Consider the following 552-nt stretch of genomic DNA (forward strand, 5'->3'; position numbering starts at 1 on the left):
GTGGGGCAGGTTGTGGGGCAGGGAGCTCAGTGTTCCCCCCCGCCCAGGCGCAGTTCGAGATGCCCTATGTCGTGCGGCTCCACAACTTCCACCAGCTGGCCCCGCCCCAGCCCTGCTTCTCCTTCCAGCACCCCAACCCAGGTGAGGGGGGGGCGGGGACCTCGCCGGCCACGCCCACAGTGGGGACGTCATTGGCCACGCCCACAACGGGGCAGGACCTCATTGGCTGCACCCACAGTGGGGCGGGGCGTGAGGAACCACCCCACGGGGCGGGATCTCCACCAGCGTGGTGGTGGTCCCGCTTGGTCGTTCTCTTTGACATCACCGGGGTGTGATGTCACGGGGTGTGATGTCACGGATGGGCGTGGCCAATGCTGACTCCACCCCCCCCAACAGACCCCACCCAGGACAACAGCCGCTACCGCCGCTTGTCCTTCCGGGTGGAGGTGAACACCGTCCTCCATGGCTTTGCGGGCTACTTCGAGACCACCCTCTACAGTGACATCACACTCAGTAAGGGTGGGGCCAAGAGGGGGTGGGGCCTGAGGGGGC

The 552-nt window shown here is 67.0% G+C and overlaps 1 protein-coding gene across 1 annotated transcript in view; it reads left to right on the forward strand.

Moving 5' to 3' along the window:
* Window positions 1-43: 43 nt before the first annotated feature.
* Window positions 44-552, forward strand: part of PRMT5 (protein arginine methyltransferase 5) — a 1,630-nt gene continuing 1,121 nt past the window's right edge. The window contains exons 1-2 of the mRNA XM_010573468.1: window positions 44-141; window positions 397-513. Coding sequence (XP_010571770.1) covers window positions 60-141; window positions 397-513 — 199 coding nt within the window. The 5' untranslated portion in view covers window positions 44-59. The remainder of the gene's footprint in view (window positions 142-396; window positions 514-552) is intronic.

The sequence above is a fragment of the Haliaeetus leucocephalus genome, unplaced genomic scaffold (assembly GCF_000737465.1).
Source record: "Haliaeetus leucocephalus isolate CR32 unplaced genomic scaffold, Haliaeetus_leucocephalus-4.0 Scaffold390, whole genome shotgun sequence".
In the NCBI taxonomy this organism is placed as follows: Eukaryota; Metazoa; Chordata; class Aves; order Accipitriformes; family Accipitridae; genus Haliaeetus; species Haliaeetus leucocephalus.